The following is a 20,707-nucleotide window of genomic DNA, read 5'->3' as shown; positions in this document are numbered from 1 at the left end:
CTATATTTCTGATTAACGACTTCGCTTAGTTACTTGCTGTTTCTGAATCGCTGATCTGCTGCTGAAGATAACTGACTTCATCTGCGGTCTATTCGCGACTGAATGAATCGACTATAAAGTCCGTATTGGTCCCTCACACGCCACGACACCGTCAGTCGTGGACTTGCGTGGAAGCTGCGTATCGTGGTGACGCGCGCTCGTGTCCGCGCGCAGCAACGAGCCTCCTCTGCTCAGACCTCTTCAGCAGCTGTCGGGATCCGGACCAGACGTAAGCTGGGACCGAGAGCGGGGACGCGAGTCTCAGGAGGAACTGGAGCGGACCGGAACCACATTCCGAGGAATGATTGAGTCCGCTGCAACTTTTCTGTTACTTTTCGCTCTCACGAACACCACCAGTGACTGAGCGGGATTCGGATGTTGGGACGTGAAAAGATCTGCTGAGGGGTTAGACTCAACTAAGAGGAGGAGACCAGAGCTGGAGGAGACCCAGGAGAACCAGGAGGACCATGGAACACTCCAACACCGGTGTGATGGGTGAGAAACTTCTTGCCACTTCACATCATCTTCATCATCCTCTTCATCGTCATCATGAGTGGGAAGGTCATTTTGAAATGAGCGTAGATGTTGATGTAAATATTATGGTGAAGATGATGATGAAGATAACAGTGATGATGGTGATCAAAATGAGGACAACAATGATGATGATGATGATGGTGAAGATGGTGAAGATAACATGATAATGACAATAATAGTGACAATGATGAAGATAATAATAATGATGAAGATAATAGTGACATTGATGATGAAGATAATAGTGATGATGATGATGATAATGAAGATGAGGCGTTGGTGGAGGATGATGATGATGACATTGGAGTCAGATTTAGCTTTTGTAAATCAACTAGTTTTGGGATGGTTTCCAGGTCCCACTGAGGCTGCTGGTTGTGACTTGGTTCTGAACTGGAGTGAGGTCCTTTGCTCAGAAACCATGTGGAAACAGTCCCCAGCTGACGGCTGCACGACCAGACTGTAAAATACTGAGGCTGGGTCACAGGGGCATCAGCTGTCATCAAGCAGCCTAGTCTCTCCTCCTGCGCTCGGAGACAAGCTGATGTGAGGCGATGAACGCCATCTCACTGGATACAATGGTTCAGGTGTCTGATTGATTTGTGAGTTCATGTTTGGACTTGAATGAATCTTGGTGGGTCCTCACATGCTGGTCCTGATCAGAGGTCTGACCCGTTCATGCATGTTTTCACTTGGCTGCTACAGTCAGCAAGACACCAGGATGCTTCTGTGAGGATCATCTCACAGCGATTTGGTCGCTGCTGGTTGAACGTCAGTGTCCCCTTGGTGACGTGCTGCTCCTCTGCTCCCCCTGCAGGCTGTTGATGGAGAGGATTTCGAATGTCAGCCGGGACCGTGGTCATCGCAGGTGGAATCTTGGCAACTGTCATTTTACTCACCATCGTCGGGTTCCTGTGTCTGTGTCGCCTGCAGGTACCATTCCTCTTCTTCTTACAGCCCCAATCACATGACTGGTTTCACCCGTCTCTCTGTGTCTCAGTACTACTGCTGCAAGAAGGGGGAGTCTGATAAGGGGGAGGAGGACGACCCCGAGTTCACCGCCATGTCTCCGTCCCGCCCCTTGGCTCTGTGTGCTCCTCCCACACCACCGACGCCGGACCACCTGAGTGACGTGTCCGAGACGTACCCGCCCACATTTCTCACCGAAGCCAACGGCCCCGTTAGCTACTCGCCCACTCCACCTTTCCCTCCGCCGCCGCCCCCGCCTCCACCTCCGCCGCCTCGCCGCTGCCAGCGCTCACACGCCTTCTGTCCGTCCTGCGCCCGCTGCTCGCTGCCCTTCTACCTACAGCACCCAGAGCGACTGTGCAACGGCGGGCGGCGGATCAGCTACAGGACTGTGCAGCAGGACGACCCGGAGCTGCCGCTGGACCTGGCCAGCCTCTACCACAAGCTCAACCAGATCCGCGCGCTGACCACGCACAGTGTCAGCACCGACGTCTGAAGGCGCCCCCTGCTGGTCAGTGAGTTACTGTGGCACCATGAGGGCTGATGATGTAAGGGCTCGAGGCGACTGAGGAGGTGGGGCAGAGCGGAAAAAATATTCACTGGCAAATAAACAACCTTCATGATTAACACTAAACTAGTTTTACTCATCTGTTCGAGTCACTTCAGGGGAGCACAGGGAAGGACGCAGTCACTGGAGTGCTGTGCCTTGATGCCTGATGCGATGAGCAGCCGAGTTCTCTACCATTTTTTCTGGGGTCGTGTCCTGAACTTATGTAAGCCACCCAAACTAATGTTCCACTGTATTGAATTCTCATTTGTGATGGTAACCAGAAAATGATTCTAGCTGTTGGACACTTGACGCTTCACTGAGATGGCACTGAAGACAAATTGGGATGTCCGGTCACACTAACATGTGAAGATGAAGAGTTTTTAGTTTTAGTGAGCGGCACTCGCACTCAGTAAAGTCGGACCTGGAGCAGTCCACAGTTCAGACAGGATGTTTAATGGAGTACTGAAGGTCTTTTTTTCATTTTCCCACCTCACATCGCTCGTCTGCCAGAGCCTCGGAGTAGAGCGGCACCTCTCGGAATCTGGTGGCTTGGCAACATTCTGGCGAGTACCTGTTCACCTCTGCTGCCGGCAGGAGTCATCATGTTGAGACCTCACTACCGCTCCAGAACCTTCCTTCATTTTCTGGTCACAGAAAAACACAAGATGGCTCCTATTCTGAGTGGTGCTTTTCTAGAGTCTAAAAATAAAGCCTGAACCTCAGCAACTCACGCTTGACGTCGTTCTTTCACGGGCAGGGACGACCAGCAGGTGCTCGGTTTGGATCTCTTTATTGACGTCACTGGGCCCAGTTTTGTACAGAGAGGTATCAGTTATATGTAGTCACGTAGAACAACATGCGAGTTCACGTCTGAATACGCTTCAGTCGTAATTCAAGTGTCAGGAATCTTTGTTCGTTCGAGAAAATAACTCCTCCGTCACAACGCTACATGAGCACACGTCCTGCCGCTGCGGCGCCCCCTGGTGGCCCGGGGGGCGTTGTCGTGCCAAATTAAATATCTGTATTAAATATTACGGCCGCCAGTATAATTGACCGAGAAATAACTTAATCCATCACAGCTGATGATGTCATCAAGGTTTTGGTCTCCATGTGATGATGTCAGAGGCAAGAGTCTGTTGGTGCCTAATTAGGAGGAAGTGTTGATGAAGATCAGAGATGAAAACATGGTCACAGGCTGAAGCGCTTGTTCTGTAGCATACAACTTAAAATGCGTGATGCGGAGCACCAAGTCCAGGGGGGCAGTTAGCCGAGAGTCGGGGGCCTCCCCTCTTCTACAGGTTATCTGAAATTGAAATATCAATTTATGTTCTCCACCTCCACAACTCAAAGGAGCTTCCGATGGAGCAGGTGAACTTCGGACTCCAGCTGGAGGTGAGAGTTTCGTGCATTTGATTGAAAATTCTTCATCGAGTGTGTGTTTCTGTGACTGAGCTCTGACTCGTCTGCTTCTCGGGTTTATGGAGGGCCTGAGGTCCGGCACTAGGAGGCCGGGGGGCGGACGGCCCGGCAGGAGTGACAGCAGGCTTTGCTGTAGTACCAGTGGCTGCACAGGTTCACCTTCAGGGCCAGCAGACAGTTGGTGGACGGCCGGTCCTGACAGCTCTCGTCTGCAACACACACATTGTTCACATGACCTTGGCTGGAATCCAAACGTGTGAGAAGTGCCCTCAGCCTCAGCATCCATGGTGTGGAGCAAAGATGCAAGAGGGCGGAGCAGATGTTCCTGACTCAAAGAGTTTGTGTACCGCAGGCCAACTATGGGGACCGTGGCACCATCAGAACTCACATAGTGGGCATGTTCAATCCCGTGTTTTATTAATCCTCCGGTTCTCAAACTTGAAGAACTTTCAGATGATACATTCTAAATGTTTTAGAATAGTGTGGATTCAGATGCACATCATAGATATCACGGGACAAAGGATGCTAAGGTTCATTATCTTTCATGCCAGGATGTTTGATCCAACCTGGCAACCATAGATAATAGATAAAGAAGGCATAGGGAGAGTTTCATTAAAGACAGTATCAAAACCATGCTACTACAAACACATGGTTCCACTGTCCGATAGAGATGGAAATACATGGCAGCAGCCGAATGGTTTCTCACCTAACAGAACTGTGTCTGAACCGGAAGCAGAATTAGCTACGTCCTGCAGGTGCAGCATAACAAACATGGTGTCTGTATAGGAGGCCCATAAGCTAGGACTTGGAAGATTCCCACCATAACATTTAGCGCAGCCTCATGTAAACGGTGTGCCACTTCAAAGTAACAGCCAAGGTCAACCTGATGAGATGCACAGGACCCAGACCAGGTTCTTCTCCTGGCATGACGTGATTGCGACCTCAGGGCTATCTTGTTCAGCAGCCATGAGGCGCATTTCACCTCTCTTCACCTCTTTTGTGTTACTGAACGTGAGGTGCGATTAAGTGTGTGCATGAGGACTGTGTGTTGTTACCAGGGGGCTCAGTGGGGCACGGCTGGAGGGTACAGGTCTGCTTGGACACGGGTCTTGTGAGGGGGTCGCACCCCCTTACCAGCTCCCGGTCCTGATAACACTTGACATCTCTCATCCGGACTCCAACGCCACACGTCTTGGTGCACTGAAGTCACACATCAGACAGAGACCTTGAGTCCAGCAGCGCAGAGGGCGGAACAGCTGTGTCTGTAATGACCTCACCTCAGACCACGGTGTCGTGTACCATTTAAAGCATGGCCTCTCGAAACAGGTGTTTTCATCTTCGGGCTTCTGGGCCACGTTGCAGATTTCCTCTCCAAAAGTCTGGAACTTTCCTCCGCTGATGCCCACACACTGCACAATCCTGCGCTTCACTCCACGGCCACAGGTAGTGTTGCACTGCCAGAACACGTGTTTAATTCGGACAATCATCAAACCAAAGAGCAGGAGGAGGCACAAGGAGAAACCAGACAGTGTGTGGAGGACTCACCCGGTCCCAGTCCTGACTCAGCCAGTGCGGCGGACAGTCTCGCTCACCGCACGGGTGGATGGCCAGTGGCTTCTCTTGTGCATTACACTGGTTCTCTGGGACCACCCGGCCCTCTGGAGCCTTGCAGTACACGTGCCGCACCATCTTGCCCTGGCCACAGGACCCCGAGCACTGCAGTGACAAACATGGACACCATTATTGTCTGTGGTGGTGCAGCTGGTTGAAGGTTCCATTGAGGACTCCAGCTGAAGGAATGGTTGGTGCAGAGATGAGTTGTGTGGAGGAAGGTTCCAAAGAGAGACTGTTGTCGGTCTCCTGAGGGGGGCCAAGTGTGCAGGACTGGAGACCTCCATTTTTAGGAAAAGCCAGTTGGATGTGAAGGAGTCTTCAGACGAGCTTCACTTCATACATTTTAGTTTGACATAGAAGCTGGCACTCACAGGTCCCCACTCGGACACGGTCCATTGCCGCTCGCAAGGGGGTCCCGTGCAGTTTTTGGCACTGGCTGGTTTTGTCATCGGGTCACATGGTTTGGTGACATCAGAGCATCGGACGTCCCTGGTCACCAGAGCTCTGCTGCCACACTTGGCAGGGCACTGAAAGAAGACAACAGCTCAGTAGCCGAGCAGTTGGTTGTGACGCGGTGACGGGCACGTACCTCGGTCCACTCAGCAACTTCCCACTGGGGGCCGCAGGCCGGGCTCTTGCAAGCGCGTCTCTCCACTGGCCTCTCCAAGTCAGCCATGGCACAGAGGTCGCTGTAGACCGAGCTGTCGAGCCCCGGCGACAGCATCTTCCAGCAGCGGACCTGCCGGAACTGGAACCCCTCACCACAGGTCCGCGAGCACTCGCTCCAGCTGCTCGCCTCCCACCTGGACACGGCACACCAACACTCTCAGGCAGGTTGTCAGGGCGGACGAAAGAGCCAGTTCCAGTTTCTTCAGTTCCAGACAGAAACACAACTCCACCTCCGAACCAGCTCATCAGGGCCTTACACAGGCACAGTATGCACTTTTCAGGCTGAGGGCAGAGGGAAGTAGGGCTCTGGACTGATGACACCCTGTTCCTCACGGCTGGTTTCCAAAAACAACAGGCGATCACAACATGCCTCACCTGGGCTGGCAATCTCTCCCAATACAGAAGTCGTGCACCGGCTCGGGTCTGGTCAGTGAGTCACAGTACATGTCGTGGACCTCCATGCCATCATACCTCACGCAGGACACGAAGGACCTGGACACACCTGAGACCAGGGACAGCTCATCAGTGACTGGCTTGTTTGCACTGTGTGACCTGAATTTGATATTTTTGTTTTGAAGAGCATACAGTCCCTTTAGCGTGCACTCGGGTGAACGAGTCGTACCAATAGAGCAGGTCATGCTGCAGGGCTCCTGGGATGAGAGTTTCCAGCGATACATATCAGCTGGACTCAGCTTGAGGTTCTTCTGGTGGAGTCTGGAGTTTGCTCTGCAAAACAAACAATCACATGTCGCTACTGAGTATTGCCTTATCCCTGCAACCCGGTGTGGGGTTCTGCTCTTGGAAGTGACCCCCTCAGTCATGAAGATGTGTGAGAGCTTGACTCCTCCCACAGTCTTTGCTGAGGTGTTTGAACCCCACTAATGTTTGTCAGAGCTACATCTGAGCGGACTCGGGCCAAGTGAACCAGACTGAAGCACTCCAGCGCGGAGGGGAACACGTTCTCATATTTCCCTAACTTGCATCACATTTTCATTCTCATATCTTGAGTCGTTTCTGGGTGAACCTGCTCGCTCCTCTGGGCCAGGGTGGGGCTGGGGAGGCTGTACAGCTGCTGCAGATCAAGTGTTGGACACAGAAGAGCAGGGACGTCAGCATCGATAATTCAAGTGAGGGAGCAGACAGATCTACCTGTACCACCTGCACGACCATCATGCGCTCCATCTGCCTGTCTGTCTTACCATCTTCCCTTCACTTGTATGACAGTGTGTCTGCCACCTGTCTGTCAGTTTGGCTCCCAGAAGCATCTTCCTTCCTCCTCATTATGGATTTGACCTGCTGTTCGGTGTCGGCTTGTTTGCTTTGGCTGCTCACAAACCGTTTATTGAATACATTTTCCAGCGCAGATCATCATCAATCACGTCATAAAGGTTTCACCGAAAGGAAAAAACCCATTTCAGCAGTATAAATTTTGTCTGTCCAGTGCTGCAGGTTTCTCTGGGCTGTCCGCGGGTCGTTGAATGTTTGGGAGCCGCTGGATCCAGACGGCAGCGTCTGCTCTGTATTTGCTTTGGCCCACAGCGTCAACGTGTTACAAGAGTCCAATAAAGCCAGAGCTGGCTCGAGTCAGACTACAGCTGTGACTGGAGCACCGCAAACACATCCAGCTGCTTGTCAGTGTCGCTGCTGGACAAGCCCCAGCTGAAGCACGTGCGTGTCCATCAAGTCTACAAACTCCATTATACTGGGGCTCCATCGCAGCTACTCTCACAGCTTACTCACAGAAGTCAACCGCCCGGTGCAACATCCAACATCCGACCACACAGAGTGGCAGCCTCCTGGCACCCCGGCTTTTGTCTGGAGGGAACCTGCTGTAATTATTTTTAGAGCTACATGTGAAAACGCTTCAGATTTGGATGCATTATGAAACTAGAGAGTCCACTGCGTATAGATGGCCAGGAGTCTTTCTAGAACCAAATGTTAAAGGCACGATAGCTGCTGTCCAACTCTTCCACTGACCTTCCCGCCATCTTATTTTCCCAGGCGTGGGTGTAATGTTGTGACATCACTGGTACAGAGACTAGAGTTTCAGTGCACCATCCAGAGGAACTGCGATGTCCTCGTATGTGGGAGCTGAGATATCAGCCAGGTCGGGCTTCCTCCCGAGTCCCCGCCACATCCCCACTCACCTCACCAGACTAAGTCGAAGAGGATCCACTTGTTACCTGGTTCTGTTGGAGCGGCCGGGCGTCCTCCCGTTCTGCATGGTTTTGTTGTGAAAGACTCCGTCCCCGCTGTCGTTGCGCCGGCGTGCCAGAGCGAAGCCCAGAGTCTGGTTCATGGAGAGTGCAGCGTTCTCCACAATGCTCAGGTCCACACCGTCACCTTCAGACAGCAGCTGGTTGGTGGAGATGTTGACAAGCAGGTCGTCTGGACTGAGGTGTCCCTCAAGCAAGACCCTCCAAATGAGATTTGGTGAGTCATGCTCGAGGTCTAGGGTTCCACCGGCCGGAATGGGATCAGCAGTGGCTGTGTGGCTGCTGTTTCTCTCTGGAGAAGAAGAAAAAACGTGTTAACAAGAGAGCGAAACCCAAACATGGAGCATCTCACCAACGTTTGTCCTTAAGTCCAGCTGTCCATCAATTGCCACATGCAACATGTGGAGTAAGGAAACAATAGTTGCATGTTGTTGGCTCTCAGGCAAGAGAAACCATGTGTGACTGAGCCGCGAGGACGAGCTGGCTGTCAGGGTGTTCCACTTAAACTGTTCCATCAAGCCACACCATGATCAAAGAGCAGGCAGATGTGAGGAGGCAGGATCCAGTGGAGCCGTGACCAGGTGTGACAACCTCACGTATTTACAGTTTCACTGCTTACTTGGATCTTCTTCCACATGCACATGGTTCCCCTCTGACTGAGGTTGTCGGTTCGATCCCATCTCCATCTCTTACGTGATGCAATACAGCTGCAGTCACGCTGAGGCACACGGCCCATCAGGAGGATGAGAATGTTCCCACGCATTAAGCCAGGAGGGCATTAACAGCACTGGCTCTATTCAAACAGACAAACACGAGCGGCAAAGCATGTCTTGTGTTTCATGGACATAAGGTGATGAAGATGATGACGGTGATGATGACAGTATCCCCAAAATGAGCAAAAACTACAGCACAACAGGGTGAAGCTGCCAACACAGGGAGCAGGGAAGCTGAGGAGAAGGGTTCTGATCTGTGGCGTGTCGTGTGACATCACGCTGAGGAAACAGCAGGACGCTCTCTCAGCGACCATCTTCGTCTCCTCTCGCTGGTGTAATGGCCTGCCGTCAGCGGAGCGAGCTAAGAGCCTGCCGCGGGGCCATTAACGTACATGTTTGTGATGCAGCCACTTTTAAAAGGAGAAAACACTAAGAAATTCTGAATTTTTCATCCACTTCTGATCCTCTTTCTGTGTCTGCGCCATGAATAATGCAGCCATCCGAGGGGCCATCTCACACAGAGCCGTGGCAGAACCAGATGGGGTTAAAAATCTGACCTAGTTTGTACCGGGCCAATGAGTCGCCTTCTGTTTCACTCTTTCTTATGTTATTTCATCTCCTTTCCTTTGTGATCCCTGGCGGCTTACTGGTCTCTCAGATTCCGGGTCGTCCTCCTCGAGAGGAGCTCAGTGTGAAGTAAAGAATAAAAGATCCAAGTCAGTGGGACACTTGTCGATGAGACGTCATCCCCATCTTGTCCCTGCTCTTATTGGGGGTTCATGTTTGATTACAGTAGTTCTAAACAAAGGGCGCACCCAGTGTCTCTTTTGCTCTTCACTTCTCCAGGACTATTTAGATGCTGACGTCTGTAATGGTACATATGTCAACCACATTTGGGGCAGCTCACGGCCGACAGTTTCAGACTCCGATTCCAGCTTAGAGGCTCTAACACTACTATGTTTTGGCCCCATCATGTCATTCTCTCTCTCGCACACGCTCTCTCTCTCTCTCCTCCACCCCCCTCTCTATCTCTGTTTTGTTGGGCGATCATTTTCAGACACAACAGCAGGGAGCACCACACCTCCCGGGTGTCCCCGAGCACTTTGGTTATATCAGGTGCAGTTTCCTCCATTAATCAGCAATGACGACACCCACTGACTCTGGTGTCGGCAGGCTCCTCCCCCAGCTTCAAGAGTACCACCTGTAACATGTAGAAAAAGGTCCAGAAAAGGTCTGGTTTTCTAGTTCAGCACATGAGAACGTGGACCTCATCGAGGGCGAGTTCTGGACAAGGTGATCCCAAGGAAATCGTGTGGCGTTCTGGTCCCTGACTGAGGGTGACCTTGGCAGAATTCAAACAAGGAAATTTGCGCTTCCTGATGTAGTGCCTGCTACCTTGCGAAGGTCATTCTGCTCTTCTTCTGAAGTTTGTCAAACTGCTGGCTCCTGCAACCACTACACAGAGTTCAATAAACACAGGCGGTTTTTATTAATTACAGGAACAGGTCGCTCTGTGTGGAGGTACAGCAAGTACGTGCTTAAATGAGACCAGGCACAACAGACCATCACCATCTGGTGCACTGCTGAAACTGCTCAAGGCAAGAGTGGACTGCAGCACATCAAGTGCTCCATGGAGAAGGTGACAGGCTGCAACCTCCTGTCCCTGGAGGACATTAGCTTCCCCAGGACTTTGAGGAGAGTCTGTTTCTTCCCGGTTACGGACTCTTAGAGCCACTACTCTGTCAGGTCCAGTAGGACCGAAAACCACCACAAAAGCTGCAAAATGATTAAGTCACCACAACACTATGTAGAACATCTTTTGAAACGCAAGTCAGACAAGAGCGGCAGGACAGGATTTGTTCAGATTTCTTCAACACTCAGTCCAGCTCACCTATGAACTTGGGCGCAGCTTCTCTGTCATGGTCGCAGTCGATCGCCGCCGTCTCTTCGTAGACTTCATTTGTCTCCTGGCCCGGTGCCACTACCGGTTCTAACGTCTCCGGATGAGAGATCCGGTCAAAGAGGCTGCCGTTAGGAGACAGGAGCCCCTCAACTTCCACGGAACTCTCTCCAGCTGAGCCGGTGTAGACGGGGGGCGGAGGGACAGGTGGGAGGGAGTCCCGGAGGATGGTGTACTCGTAGGTGATGTACGGAGTTCGACCATTCTGGTTCCAGACCTGAGGTTGGAGAGAGAGGCGACACCTCTGTCTTTGGAAGACGTTTAAACGGCGAGAGGTCTCAGTCTGCTGGGGCAAGTACCAGAACATTGATGGCCTGGTCGGTGGGTCCCTTGGCAACTATGTACTCAATCCCGGTCTCATATACGTCCATGGGCCGCCGATACTTGAAGATGGTTCCTGCAGCATGGAAGTTTTGAGGACTGTCCACTTTGTAGGCCCCATTGAAGAAGAAGTTCCCAGCCTGGTCAGTCACGGCTAGAACAAAGTGTGTTAGAGCAAGTGCGGAGGTCACAGCATCATCATCCACCAACCCAGAACGTCAGCCGACTTCTTCCTCTCAATGATCTGGATGTCCCAGGACCCTTCAGGGATCTGAGTGACGAAGGAGTAGCCTGAACAGCAGAGGGCGACGCAGAACAAGCGCTCTCGTCAGTCAGGACAGTGAACAGAGTCGGCCCTTGGAGTCACGGTTCAGAGACTGACCCAGAGTAGAGGAGAGGCGGCGGAAGTTGCCAGTGACTCGGCTGCAGCTGCTGCCGTCGCCCTGGCACACACCACATTTATCCAGGATGTTGGAGGAAAACAGCACTCCGTCGCACCCAATGGGCTGAGAGCCAAGAGAGAAGATGCTTGACCCGAATGATGGGAGTGCAGGCTTCTCCAGCAAAGGTGTGTAGGTGCATCATGACACGGCAGAGAGGATCAGGAGCAGGACTCACCTCACACTTACCGTCCACACACACGCCACGGTAGCTGCTGTACTTGCAGGAAGTTCCGTCTCTGGCCACAACCATCAGTTGCCGCTGGCCGTCCGTGGTGGTGCAGTGGAGGTCGCAGGGGTTACTGGAGATGTGGACGTAGTCGGCTGGATGAGGACAGCAGAGGTTCCGTGACACAGAAATCAAACTTTCTTTCCAACGAAGGATAACGCACCGGTGCTTAGAAAGAACATAAGTAAGAATAAATGTCCCTCATGTCTTTATGGTTCTACATTTATGGTAAAGTTGAACGTGACCAAATGTTGGCTGTGGGTCTGATCTGCATTTATGGAGGCAGATTCATCCATTTTGTATGTCTAACTCCTAAAATGAGCTGCATTCACCAGGATACAGAGGCTTCCACTGGTATCTCCGGCCACTGTACAGGTGGGAGTTGAAGGACCAGCACTGCTCCTCTCTGAAGCTCCTCCCACTGGCAGGACACTCCTGCAGACAAGCACAGCTCATGTCACACCGGCTTGGAGCAGGGTCATGGCCTGGAGCCAGGCAGCGCTCTCACACGCCGGCAGCAGTCTCGTCTGGACGTGACTCACCTCTGTGTTGCAGAGGTGATACCGCTTCGGTGCTCCAGTACACGTCATGTTGTCTTTCCCAGCAGCAGCTTTCTTTCTTCAGCAAGGGAAGAGCAGAGGGAAGCAAGGAACACTCTTTATTCATCAAACACAACAGAAGCGCTCAGCTGGGCTGGTGTACCTCATGAGCCAGAGACGTGACACATGTGACCCCACAGGAGCAGGGGCATGAAGGAACCCCTCTAACACACTGTAAATGAGTCACAAGTAAGACTCTGTTGTATCGCTATGATAGCACATGGCTTCACTATCGTTAGAATGCATACAGTACAGGCAGTAGTTCTTCCTCAGATGAGCAGCTCCTCATTTATAATGGGAGTCACTAGAGGGTTTGGCTGCACACTTGTGAGAATCATGGAAGATCTAAAAGTGAAAGTGTTTTCCGAACGCATCATAATAGTGGGGACAGGTGTGACTACAAACCCGGAGAAAATCATGTTTCTGTGGCGCACTGTTTGCTCACAGCAGTCGAATAAAAATATATTTTGACTTCAATTTTCTGCTCTGGTCCACTCATAGTTCTTTCTCAAGTTACTTCAGGCTGATTTAATGAAAAACTATACAAGGTTTCTGGCCAGTGTTGGAGGAGTGTGGCTACGTTTAAGTTTCTCGGTGAAAGTATGGAGGAGCCGTGGGCCGCTTAAGTAGTGGCTAAATTCTGAAGCTGTCAGTCTTTGTCAGTGATGTAATGATGGCTTTAACCCTCGTAACTTCTGAGGCGTATGGAACCCAGATATGTTATTCGTCATGTCTCCTCCCGATGATGATGATGATGATGGTGATGATGATGATGAAGTCAGAGCGCTGCTGACAGATGAGCTCACCTCTGCTTCAGACAGTGTCTCTCCTGTGACATCACTCCCCCTCCACATGTTCGAGTGCACGCCGTCCACTTGGCCCACTCGCCCCACCAGAACGTGGTCACCTCCAGCTCCTCTTCCAGACTGTTGGAGGCCACACCCTCCTCCTGGATTTACAGATCAATTGGCGTGTTGGAAAACCACTCAACCGTGACACATTTAACAACGTCTCTTCTGCCAGTCAGGCAAGAAACTCATTTTTACTGAGCCGAGTCCAGAGCCAGCATCAGACACGTCGGGAGGAGGTCAGCTGATAAGATTCCACTGGCTGGAATGAAAGTGGCACCAGGAGAGCCGGAGCGAGCCCTGTTTTTGCAGCCGGACTCTGTGTGGACAGTCACACATTCCTGGTGTGCAGGAGGGCCGTGGATTCACCCTGATGGCTGCGACTCACTAAGACTCTCCTGGAATGAAAAGGTGTGAGACAGAGCAGCTGTGGAGAGATAAGAAGAGCGAGAGCGTGGAAATACCAGACAGACAGCGTAAGTGAGAGCGAGACACCGGGGACAAGTCAGGCTGAAGAGATGAATTACGATGAGAACAGAGAAGAAGGGTCAGCCGTCCAGAAACCAAACACCACAATTTGTGAGTTGCTGCACCAGAAGTGGAGCGCAAAAGCACAGCTTCTGCTGTTTGACCATGTTCTCTGCGAAACACGGCAAAGGGCTTCATCCTCACCATCTGTCCTCCCTAACTGTGTCTACAAACTTTTCCACATGCCCCTCTGATGGACTCTTTCTGGTCTTGTCCTGCCACTGACAGCTTCAGCTGATCATCGCTGACTCGGACTCCTGAGTCTACTCTCCTCTTTGCCTCCTTTATCTTCATCCATCACCCTTTTCAGTCTCATTCTCTCACCTGTATTCTGTCTTTCAATAATTTTTCCTAAAGCTTTTTCTCCAAACTACGCCAGCAGCAAACATCAGTACCTCAATAACTCTTCGCTGTTCTGTACAGTTCATAGAGAGAGTGCAGAGGAAGGGAATTCCCTCCAATGAATGCATTTAGAGGCAGTATAATGACATTTGTTCATCATACCTGCAGCCCACTTGTGGACAGGTTCCCCACGGACAGCGTCAGTGTTAGAAAGCCCACGAGCAACACGCTGGTGTCCCCAAACTGATCCCACGAGTGCAGCCTCATCCTGCTCCAAGGAAATTCAAACAGATAAAAAAAAGATTGTTGATATAGAGAGAAAGGCTGGACACAGGAGCACAGAGGTCCTCAGGACTGTGACAGCAACCTTGAACAAGTCAACTGCGTCTGGTGCTCTAACTTCAGCCTCCTGACTCTGGACTGCTGCAGGTCACACTGTGTTTAATGTTGACTGAAGCTTGTCGACAGAGTCCACGGTTGATGCTGCTGCTCTTTCCATTTGAAGCGGATCATTATTCAAGCCTCTGCGGCCCAGCATCAGCATGTTTTCAGGGTTACTTCTGAAGTCCACCTGCTCACTCTGGACGGTCTCCTGCTTCAGAACCGCTCGTCGCAGAGCTCAGAACATTCAGTGAGGCGTGGGGTGAATTATGACACTCTCCTCAGACGTGATCCTCTCTCTCCGGCTTCCCTTTGAAATCCACAAGGTTTTATTCATGCACATTGGTGGTGGTAATATTTCCTCTCTGATGAAACCTCATGCCTCCAACAACATTTGTGGGAGTTTTGGGGGTGGGGAGGAGGGAGGCCTGCTGTCTGGCTGACAGCGAAAGCACATCAGTGTTGATCCAAGAGTCAAGTGCAGGGAAGAGAAATAAGTGAGGTTATTACAAACATAACGAGGTGCAGAAAGACACGCTCAGTCTAGACGGACCCTTTTCCAATATGGATGTGAGGAAACATATTTTACCTTTAAATCGTCTTTCAAATGGTCTACACAGTGGGTGGCTCCCACCAGGAGGACTCCACAAGGAGACAGAGTCCTGAGGAGTTCCTGAGGTGCAAAGCCTGGACCCGCATTTATAAACCGTCCTTATTCACGTGTGTCCTTGTAATTATCATCTCATTATTATCTCATCTTCAACTTAAACCCTTGACTGCAGTTCTGATGTCCCGAGGTCAAAATGTGGGTGGTTTAGGCTCCTCTCAGCGTCCGGAGAGCGGTGAGCCCTCTGGCCTCGTCGCCCAACTTTGAAGGTGTTAGGTCCGGCTCCTCTTCTGCTACGAGGAAATTGCTGTGTGGCTACAGCCTGCTGACAGCTAGAGGGCACACTCTCCTGACACCAGTCTGTGGAGCTGTCTCCAGGGTGTCAGACCAGGGGATAGACTTGCTGGACCTCTGTCTACAGTGGCTCCCACAGATCACTTTTTCTCTGGGCGCACGTCTTTTCATCACCCTCCTGCCCTGGGACTCCAGACTGTGCCATCATTTGTCTGGTGCAGCTCATTTAAAATGCTAACCACAACTGATGATCATCTCCAGATTGAACTTTGGAGCTTCTAAAGGAGGATCTGAGACCAACAGTCACAAGACTGATTTGGGAACGTCCCACCTCTAACGGCAGCAGCGGAGGCCAGTTTAGTCCTGACCACTCTCCGTCAGCTTGTTCTGAGCTTGTGAAGCAGACCTGCTCTCCTACTAAATCTTCCATAGTGCAATCTTCAGCATGACGTTTCTCAAATGAAAACAAATGCAGCAATCCGTCTGAGAAAGAAGCCTGATTGACTCCAGAGATGATCTTCTGGGGGCCGTAAAACTGCTCTTTAAGAGACGTGCTGGATTACAGCTTCAGATAAATCTGCAGCCCGAGGCAGGGAGATCAGCGCGGGAGTGGAGCACGGTGAGCGAGGGCCACTCGCTCAAACAATACCACGCAGAGAGCAGCATGCTGGCAGCCAGCGGTGCGTTGGCAGCATCAGCAGAAGGGGGGGATGCTGGCGCACACACACGCACACAAGTGTAGAAGCTGAATAATCCAAAGTGAGCAGGAAGCACGTAGGTCAGTTCTCCAGGAGTAAACACAGGTAAGTCTTTGTTTAAAGCAGCGCAGGCTGGAGCTCATGCAGATGAAGTTGGACGCCAGTGAAGGTTTGTTTCTCAGTGATGGAAAAGTGGAGGTGTAAATCTGTTCCATTTGTCTGTGGAAACGCCTCACTCTGGCAAGCACAGTTTGGAGAAAGATTCAACAATAGAGATTGTTCCCTATTCAAAGCACCACGGGCTCACCACAGTCCACGAGTCCTCCAGACATCTCATCTTTCAGTGGTTTGAGGAGGCACCCCTCAATGACTGCGGTCACATGACAGAATGATTGTGTTAGTCCGGCTAAAATCTTTTATAATGCAGGTAAAACAGATCCGCATATGTGTACTTTGTGCGATTTGATCATTAGCTCCCACTAGGAGATTAGAAGATGTGATTTGTTGGTTTAAGGAGACCACATTACCACCACGTTAGCAACCATCAGCATGGTTGCTAAGTGAGTCAAGGACTCACAATCAAAAGCCAGACTATGTACTTTAGATACTCCTCATCTATCATCCTTGAATTCATACACAACACAATCTCAGGAATATTTCAAATGTGGACATCTCTGAGCCCTGGTGGAGATTCCCAGGATGATGAAGGGTTTCCGATGTCAAAGCAGATACGACATAAGTCCTCACCTGGTGTCAGCCACCAGTCAGAGTTGTGGGTCGAACAAACAATTCAGCTTCCTATGGTCGAGTCAGAACCCATCGATCAGTCTTCCTCACCACCGATCATTTCGCATTCATTCACATTTTTTGGAAGCGTTTTAGGAGTCGCTACACTGAATCAGTTTAGTCACAGAAATTTTAGAGTTTGCCATAATCTTGGCAGCAGTTTGCAGCTCAGATTGGGTCCCTGCTTCTTCAAGGTTGCCATAATCGTGAGTTAGGGGAAAGCAACATGCAGTTCATTTTGCTGTCGTGGTTGATGAAACGCTCCACTCTAATCTGAACATGCCGCCATGGAACATGTCCATCAGCGTTCCAGATTGCCAGGAGGATGAAGCTGGAGACAGTGTGACGCACGCGTGCCTGACCACGCGGGGCTTCTAGGAAAGAGCTGCCTGTTCATCCCGTGTCCTCAGGTCCAGTTAGACAGCCTTGTTAAAATAAGCAAGCGGCTGGTCTCGCCATGTTCACAGTCTGGATTTCGCTGGCACTAAATATTGGTGACAGGTGTCTCTGAGCCGGCGAGGCAGCACCTGGACTTCATTATCCATCCAGACACAGCTGGAGTCCTGCCAGCTGCCAAACACACACAGAAGGGCTCTCCTGCTCCACTGCATTCCGCTCGCTTGTGAGAACCATTGCTTGCATAATCAGTTCAACCTCATGAATGTGTTTCACCACAAACATCTCGTTTGAGTTCCATCAGCTCAAGCCAGTCGCAGTTTGACACCGTCTGAAACCCAGATCCGAGAGTCCCTCCAGTGACGGGTCGACTGGGTCGACAGGAACGAGAGCCGTCGGGATCTTTTGCTTGTTCAGACTGATGGATGGAGAGAGTCGTGAGGCGGGAGGACCTCCAGCAGGTGCTGCAGCTTTGTGTGACGGGCAGGTGCAAGACAAACACAGAAGCCCTCAGTGACCTCCATCACATGCTGCACGTGGGTTTGGACGGGTCTCCCCCTCCTCCATTCCCCCTCTGCTGTTGCAGGACAGGCGGGACTTCATCCTCACGTTTGTGTAGTCCTGAACAAGAGTCCCCCAGAGGCCGGTGATTCAGGTCCAGGCAGATGCTGGTTGCCTGCCTCACGTCCACCGTGAGTTCACTGTGAGATTTGTGGACGAGAGCAAGTCAGTCTGAAATCAGATCTGCCTCAGAGTGTTTTTAGCAGCTGGGATTCAGGCTTTGCCTCAGTCAAACCAGTCCAGGTGCAACAGGGTCCTGGTCCTCAGCTGGTAGTGGGACAGTCAAAGCAGCAGCATTGTTCCAACTTAGAGGCAATCCTTCTCTGCTTGTGTGTGTTCTGACACGCGAATGTCGGCACACGCTTCATCAGACGGAAGCATGCGGGCACAGGGGGACTCGACAGGGTGGTGCCCTCCATGCATGCCACTGCAGGGCCACCTCATTGTCTGAGGTTGATCCTAGGCTGGGCTGGGGTCAACAAGAAAGCTTAATAAAGGTGGACATCCTTCAACCCATCAGATCACGGTCCAGAGATCAATGGTCCATGTTTGGCTGAGTGAGTAAAACTGATGGCAGATGGCATCATGTCACTCACTAAAACTACTACTTCAGGATTGTCTTTCCCAAGGGAGGCAGTTTGGGTAGTTTGGGTGGTCAGCAGGGTTCAAACGCTGCAGAGGCGAGCAACACCGCTGTGAATCTCATGCAAGAACCCTGACCCTGTTTTTGACTTAGACTCCAGCAGAGACTCAGAAAGGAAATGACTGTTTAACTGATGAGTCAGCTACTTCCTACCAAAGCAACAACTCTGTTGTTGGTGACTAACTTGATACGGTTTGGAGTCAAACTGAATGAATGCCAGGGGGCCTTTGAACTCTGTGTTTGGGGAATTGACTTTGACTGGGCTTCAGTGCGTCACGTGATAACAAGAGGTGCTCGACCATCACAGCCAGCCTTCTATCAGACTTCTGTCACTAGATTCACAGAGTCAGTGAGCCATCCATTCGGAGCAGAGCTTTCCCACACCCAGGAGTCCAAGTGACAAGATGGTGTCACAGGGGGCTGAGCACGAAAGACCCACTCCAGCAGGGAAACCCAAAGCTGATTTAAGTGAGCGTCGCTCAGCACACCAGGACGTCGTGTAGGATGACTCTTGCTGCACTGTTCGCACTCACATGGTGTTCTCGGGAGAGGAAAACAGGCCACGGCTGTGATATGCACCACGATGACACAAGACAGCAAGAGGCAAGACTAGTACAAGTAGCTCTCTGACACTTGAATTTGGCTCCCGGAGTGTTGTTCTAAGTTCATTGTAATTTCTGTACAATAAAACAATTGATAATAGTTTGTTTGTTTGATTGATGGATCTATGTATCAATATAGTCACCAATATAGGCATGACAGACTGACACAGGTCACTAGGAGGTGCATTGGCACTTCCCACTGAAAACACTGCCCTGAAATGGCCTGTCTTTGGTTGATGATAAACAGGTCAAGGACAAGTGTGTCTGAGTCATATATTACAAGCAAACTGACTGGTGCTGCTCAGTCCAGTCATGACTTGGATTCTTGAAGGCCACCATGAATACAATGGCAGTGTCCAGCTGCACTCCAGTTGGATCCCCAACAGCATCCTTACGCGGCCCTAGTGACGCGTGTGATCTGGTTCACGTCCTCTACAAATGATGGGGCGAGTGCGGCCAAACAGTTTTACCCTGAATGGAAGGAGCCCACGTGGTGGCAGCATTTGCACAACAGGACATCCTAAGTCAACGCCAGCACAGGGTTAACCAACACTTGGTCAGCAGAGTCACAGTGTGGGAACGTTCAGTTCTTTAAACCAGAGGTAAGCGCTCAACAAGTGGCCCTGGCAACAACACTGACTGCTACTGCACTTCACACACCAACACACACACTTCCCATCAGCTGAGTTTCCAGACGGCCTGTGGCCTCTCAACCGTAGGCACACACACACACACACGTCTGAAGGAGTCAGCATTATTTATTGGATTGGTTTTGGTCCGGTTGAAAATCTCAAATGAGTGGCTGGTGTGCCCCACATGAGACACACATGTTCCACTGGGAGCAACCACTCTCGCACCGGGCCGACACACTTCCACTCCAACAAGTGAAAACACAGTAGCAACAACTTCAACACACAGAGGAGGTTTGGAACAGAAACACACTCACCTCCCCTGCAGCAGTCCAAGGGCGCCTGGGTCTGTGATGGGGATGCCGCTCTGAGTGTGCGTGTGTGTGTGGTGTGTGTGTAAGAGCGTGCCAGCGACAGCAGTGGGGTGCTGCGGTGTGCTGCTGCTGTCGCTGTGGAGTGAAGAGAGGGAAAGAGGGGGATGGAGACAGAGAGGGAGGGAGGGAGGTAAGGTGTGCTCGCCCGGCATCCCCTCGTCCTCCCCCTCTTCCAGCCAGCAGGAGCAGCAGAGTGAGTGAGGAGGGAGGACCAGGGGCTGGAACCCAGTTGTCCTTACTTTCACAGCCTTTAGGGTTGTGAGGTTGGGATGAAGTCAAAGTCTACATGGAGACCACTGGTCTTCTGTGTGACCTCGGATCCTCTGGAAACATCACCTATCTCTCCACATGGAACAAGTGTCATGGTTGCCAACGTGAGCGAGAACCCGGAGCTGACATGAAGTCGAATCCTACTGGGGCAACTGACAGTTACTGGCTAACCGTAGGGAACTCGGCTCACTCGAATGGTAATGGCAAGGCTAAAGGGAAGAAAGGCTTGGTGAAAAACTCTCAGAAACTTTGGGTGATGTCCATGGAAGCAAGGAAAGGAACTTCAGCAACAGCAAGGAAGAACTTGGACAGTGGCAAACAAGGAACTCGGGAAGATGACAACTGCCGGCGGGGCCAGAAACCACATCTAGTGAAGGGGAGTGATGGAGCAGCTCCGGGCCACCTCTGACTCTGGTACAGAATGGTTTGGAGGCGAGGAAGAAATTAAAAAGACAAGTGTAGGTGAGGACGTCAGGTCAGTG

At 51.3% G+C, this 20,707-nt stretch overlaps 2 protein-coding genes across 6 annotated transcripts in view; one reads left to right on the top strand and one right to left on the bottom strand.

The window, feature by feature from the left end:
• Positions 1-143: 143 nt before the first annotated feature.
• Positions 144-2,170, top strand: LOC128762532 (protein FAM163B). The gene is made up of 3 exons (XM_053870845.1): positions 144-534; positions 1,385-1,500; positions 1,568-2,170. Exons 2-3 carry the CDS (start codon positions 1,408-1,410, stop codon positions 2,030-2,032), a joined length of 558 nt encoding a protein of 185 aa, XP_053726820.1. The 5' UTR covers positions 144-534; positions 1,385-1,407; the 3' UTR covers positions 2,033-2,170.
• A 704-nt stretch (positions 2,171-2,874) lies between these two features.
• The window catches only part of adamtsl2 (ADAMTS-like 2), a 33,609-nt gene continuing 15,776 nt past the window's right edge, over positions 2,875-20,707 (bottom strand). Inside the window, exons 1-19 of one of the 5 annotated variants that reach the window (XM_053870666.1) lie at positions 19,899-20,019; positions 14,147-14,252; positions 13,073-13,215; positions 12,210-12,285; positions 12,000-12,102; positions 11,617-11,762; positions 11,381-11,504; positions 11,209-11,289; positions 10,977-11,152; positions 10,609-10,894; positions 7,972-8,296; positions 6,411-6,514; positions 6,164-6,290; positions 5,709-5,922; positions 5,491-5,646; positions 5,051-5,221; positions 4,783-4,959; positions 4,561-4,705; positions 2,875-3,714 (exon numbers count right to left, since the gene is read on the bottom strand). In XM_053870666.1, coding sequence (XP_053726641.1) covers positions 3,587-3,714; positions 4,561-4,705; positions 4,783-4,959; positions 5,051-5,221; positions 5,491-5,646; positions 5,709-5,922; positions 6,164-6,290; positions 6,411-6,514; positions 7,972-8,296; positions 10,609-10,894; positions 10,977-11,152; positions 11,209-11,289; positions 11,381-11,504; positions 11,617-11,762; positions 12,000-12,102; positions 12,210-12,285; positions 13,073-13,215; positions 14,147-14,251 — 2,787 coding nt within the window. In that variant the 5' untranslated portion in view covers position 14,252; positions 19,899-20,019 and the 3' untranslated portion in view covers positions 2,875-3,586. Of the gene's footprint in view, positions 3,715-4,560; positions 4,706-4,782; positions 4,960-5,050; positions 5,222-5,490; positions 5,647-5,708; positions 5,923-6,163; positions 6,291-6,410; positions 6,515-7,971; positions 8,297-10,608; positions 10,895-10,976; positions 11,153-11,208; positions 11,290-11,380; positions 11,505-11,616; positions 11,763-11,999; positions 12,103-12,209; positions 12,286-13,072; positions 13,513-14,146; positions 14,253-14,351; positions 15,311-19,898; positions 20,020-20,707 lie in introns of those variants that run through there. The other 4 variants (XM_053870669.1, XM_053870668.1, XM_053870665.1 and 1 more) reach the window with 4 other exon arrangements.

Source organism: Synchiropus splendidus, chromosome 7 (assembly GCF_027744825.2).
Source record: "Synchiropus splendidus isolate RoL2022-P1 chromosome 7, RoL_Sspl_1.0, whole genome shotgun sequence".
In the NCBI taxonomy this organism is placed as follows: Eukaryota; Metazoa; Chordata; class Actinopteri; order Syngnathiformes; family Callionymidae; genus Synchiropus; species Synchiropus splendidus.
This window is presented reverse-complemented; position numbering and strand designations above follow the sequence as displayed.